Here is a 4046-nt window from a genome sequence, read left to right as displayed (position 1 = left end):
AATTTTTTTTTTTTTTTTTGTCCTTTGTTGACTTTACACGTGGTGTGGTATCATTTCTGCAGAGGACATGTTGTGCACCCTGGAGCCCAGCAGAGAGACCCAGAACACCCTGTAGGCCCTTCACTAAAAGTACAGAAAAAGAAAAAAAAAAAAAAAAAAAAAAAAAAAAAGAAAAAGAAAAAGATGGAGGCATTAGAAAGAGAAAGCAAGGTCACAGAATTTCTCAGCAGGAGGTATACAGAGGTGTATGAAGATGCTGTTCTTGCCTTGCCAGCACCATACTTTCACTTGGATTGTGTATGTGTCTGGGGTGAGTTGCAAGGCAAGATCAGTGAGATTATGGCCTAAACTCCTTCCACTCACTCCGTAAATAATCATTGGATGGCCAATAAATGCTGAAATTAAGTGGACGAATGAAAAGTAGAGCTAGCAGAAGAAGCAGTCATCTTCCATCACACCTCTTTATCTATTTATGTTCTATTTACTTGCCCACGTTTTGTGAGAAGCAGAATGTCTGCCATCTCATTGTCTGCCCCATTGACTGCCTGCTTACAATCCCATAAATGTCGGTTGAATTAATGTATACATGAAGCCACTGCACACTCATGATTCCAGGGGAAGGATCCCTGTATGCAGGTGGTGTCCCCACACTATCCTTGAGGAACATGTGAAGGAGGGGTGGCACCTTGCATTCTTTGATGGGTTTATGATCTCCCAAGACAAAATAATGGATTCTATTCTAGGTGCAGTGATGTAATGATGGTAGCGATCAAAGCAATAGCTTACAATTATTAAGTACTTAGAATGAATCCCGCACTGGGCTAAGTGCTTTTTAACTATGTAAAGTGTTTCTTGCCTTGATTGATGCCCAGAATGAATAAAGATAATTTTCTGTATCTACTACATTAGTGATGCTCACAAATAATTCTCAAAATGATAAGATAAAAGACAATTTGCATAAATAAGCAATTACAAGACTTGTCAGTATAAGGCTGTTTTAAAATGGTATGAGAATAGTTCCTGCCACAGAGACAGTACTAAAAATACTTCTTAAATGAGTGAAAGCAAACTTATGTAAAGAAGCAAACCCACAGTTGTGCATGCAGAGGCCTGAGGGATGATCCTGTTGGTTGAGCAAAGGGACTCTGACCCCTGGTTCTCTAATTCTAGACTCCTCTGCCTTACAGCACTCATTTCCCCTCTGATCCACAGGCTCGGTGGGGTCCCACCCAGGAAATCTCTACCTGGCCTCATTGAGGACCACAGAGACCTTGCCCTCCAGTGGGACAATCTCGATCTGCTTGGTTTTCTCCAACCTCTTTGGTTAGACACTCATCCCAAGCCACTGCCTAATGCGTTTTTCCGCCCACTCTTCTGCCGCTGTTCCTGAAGGGCCCGAGAATGAAATCTGCCCTTCCCGCAGGGGCAGAAGCTCAGTGCACACAGAAGGGTCCCCTGTCTATTGTTGGCCACTTGCTGTCTGTAGTGGGTGTTATCATTGTAAAAGTCATCCTGGTTTTATAAATTCTTTCACTACCTTTGCTAAGTTGGAGTGCAGACATTTTCTTTTATGTTCACACAATTTTCTCTCTTCCAAAAGCTTGGAAATTGCTCTATAATTGGGAAAGGGGGCCTTTCCAGGACTCCCAGTGCAGGGACTGCACTCTGCTCACAGCCACTGTCTATTCTTTGTGGCTCAGAGCAACCCCAACTCACCTCCATCCCAGCAGCCCTGTACCCGGCAGGCAGCTATCTGAGAATTCTCACCTGTGGCAAGAGGTTACTTTTACTCCTGCTGGGGGTGTGGCCAGGTAGCCTGATATCGAAGAGGGCCTGCAGGGCTGCCTGTGCCGCCTGGCCTTTGGCCAACTTCTTGCTGCGTCCTGAGCCTTCGAACGTCCTCCCGTCCACGCACACAGCCATGACAAAGCTCTTGGTGCGGGGTTTCTCGGCCGTTTCAGAGAGGCACACATACCGCAGACCCGAGCGTAGCTCATTCAGCACAACCACTGGGTTTCTCTCTCCTGGGGCTGCCGGAGCAGGCCAAGACCGGTCCGGCCGGGCCGGGCCCATGAGGTCCAGGGTATGGTAGAGCAGTCGTCCTCTCCGGTAGGCAGTGGACAGGAACTCGGGGTCCACAGGCCGGCAGGCAGGGAAACCCTCACTGGGTGCCGATGGCTCAAACTCCTTGAACAGCGTGTCTGGGAAGTCAGCCTGGTCTGAAGTGAAGTCTGTGCACAGGCTGGTGCCGCTGCCCATGGCCAGGTGGGCCTGGCAGGCATTGGGAAATTGCACGAAGGACTTCAGCGCCAGCTCGGCTGCACGCATCTTGGCTTTCTTCTTGGTAGGCCCTGTACCCTCAAATGTGAGTCCGTTCACTTCCACCGCCACGGCGAAGACTGGAGCATGAACTGGGCCTGTCTGCGACACCATCCGGTACTGTAGACCTGGCTTCAGCTCATGCAGCTGGACGAGTGCATTCTTGGGCGTCATTGACCAGGACAGCTTCTTCCAGATGAGCTGGAGTTTGCAGAAGTGGCCCCCATTCCCTTCCTCCAGGGGCCTTTTTCTTTTAATGCTGGGAGTGCTGACTCTAGCCCGGTCCCCTGGTGGCAGGGGCCTGGTTCCCAAGTTGCTCACATTGCGGTTCTCCTTCACTTCTGTGCTGCTGGTACCTGGAGGGGAGAAGAGATTAGCTGTGACCCAGGGTACTGGCAGGTCACCACTAATGGCATATATTAGTGTCAATGATCACATTGCAAAGCACTAAATAGGTACCTATGAAGACCTTGCTACATTCTAGGCTGATGGCTTTAGCCAGATCTAAGGAAGGAATACCCAAGGGACTGTGAGAGAAAGGACCCACATCCTCAGGCAGATTTAGATTTTTGCTAAGCACGAAGAGAGACAGGCAGGAAAGTGGCAGCAAGGAGTGTGTCCTGCACGTGGCCTCTTTATCTGCTGCTCAGAGTGTGAGTTGTTGCATCATCACCATGAGTTACTCTCCCTCCTCACTGCCAGCATCATCCTTAATACCAAACAGACACACAGATATTCCTGTGTGTGGATTTTGGGCAAGCTGAAAGTTCCGAAAGGCCTTTCCTGTGATGGGCCCTTCCTTTCCCATCTACAGCCAGGTTCTCCAGGCCCTGTCCTACCAGGAGCGCTGGGGAGTGGGGACCACCCTGGTTGTCATAAGGCTCTTTCACATGCAGCCTCAGAGGTTCTCAGATTCTGACCCCCTGCTCTATAAGCGGAGGTGAGAAGGACTGTGTCTCCCAAGATCACCAGGAAGGGACTGTGAAGCCAGGAGCCAAAAAAAAAAAAAAAAAAAAAAAAAAAAAAGGAAGAGCAGTCTTCCTCTGTATACGTGAATGCTCCTCAGGTGCACCTGTTTACAGGATAGGATGACAGGGCTGAGAGGTGAGCCTGGACTCACATGACCGCCAGTCTGTGTTACTATAAAACTCTCTGCAGAAAGTGTCCCAGCCTCAGCTGGGATGAAAAACTCACTGGAATCCAGCAAAGACCATGGGTGTTGGGATGCGGTGTTTTGCATCTTTTGAAATGCGGTTCTCTGAATCACTCAGAGGTTCTGAGCAGTCAGTGGATAGGCCAAGTCTTTCATTCTTTTGAGGGTGCCTTGGCATTGTAAATAAATGGCCCCCATGTGGGAGCATGTGTGGGACCATATATCTAAATGAAGCGTCAGGCTCATTACAGGCAGCACAGGGCTGTGTTCCTCTTTGATGGCAGAAACTCATCCACTCTCTTGTTCTTGCCCCTGAGAGTTTTGCACCTTATTAAGACAAGCAAACATGTAAAAGAGACTAAAATATTTTAAAGCATATGTTCCTATAAATTGGCAGGAATGAATATTAATACAAGTCCTTTGGAAAATATTTTGGAAGCATTCAGAGTGAATCAGGAAACATAAAAATTAACAAAGATCTTCTTCTTCTTCTTCTTCTTCTTCTTCTTCTTCTTCTTCTTCTTCTTCTTCTTCTTCTTCTTCTTCTTCTTCTTCCTCCTCCTCCTCCTCCTCC

General features: G+C 47.9%; 1 protein-coding gene across 1 annotated transcript in view; it reads right to left on the bottom strand.

The window, feature by feature from the left end:
* The window catches only part of Adarb2 (adenosine deaminase, RNA specific B2 (inactive)), a 223631-nt gene that overhangs the window by 190972 nt on the left and 28613 nt on the right, over nucleotides 1-4046 (bottom strand). The window contains exon 5 of the mRNA XM_004641286.1: nucleotides 1768-2675. Within this exon, the coding sequence (XP_004641343.1) occupies nucleotides 1768-2675 (908 nt within the window). The remainder of the gene's footprint in view (nucleotides 1-1767; nucleotides 2676-4046) is intronic.

This window comes from Octodon degus, unplaced genomic scaffold, assembly GCF_000260255.1.
Source record: "Octodon degus isolate 3935 unplaced genomic scaffold, OctDeg1.0 scaffold00133, whole genome shotgun sequence".
Classification (NCBI taxonomy): Eukaryota; Metazoa; Chordata; class Mammalia; order Rodentia; family Octodontidae; genus Octodon; species Octodon degus.
Note: the sequence above shows the minus strand (reverse complement) of the source record. Positions and strands in the feature narration are given on the sequence as shown.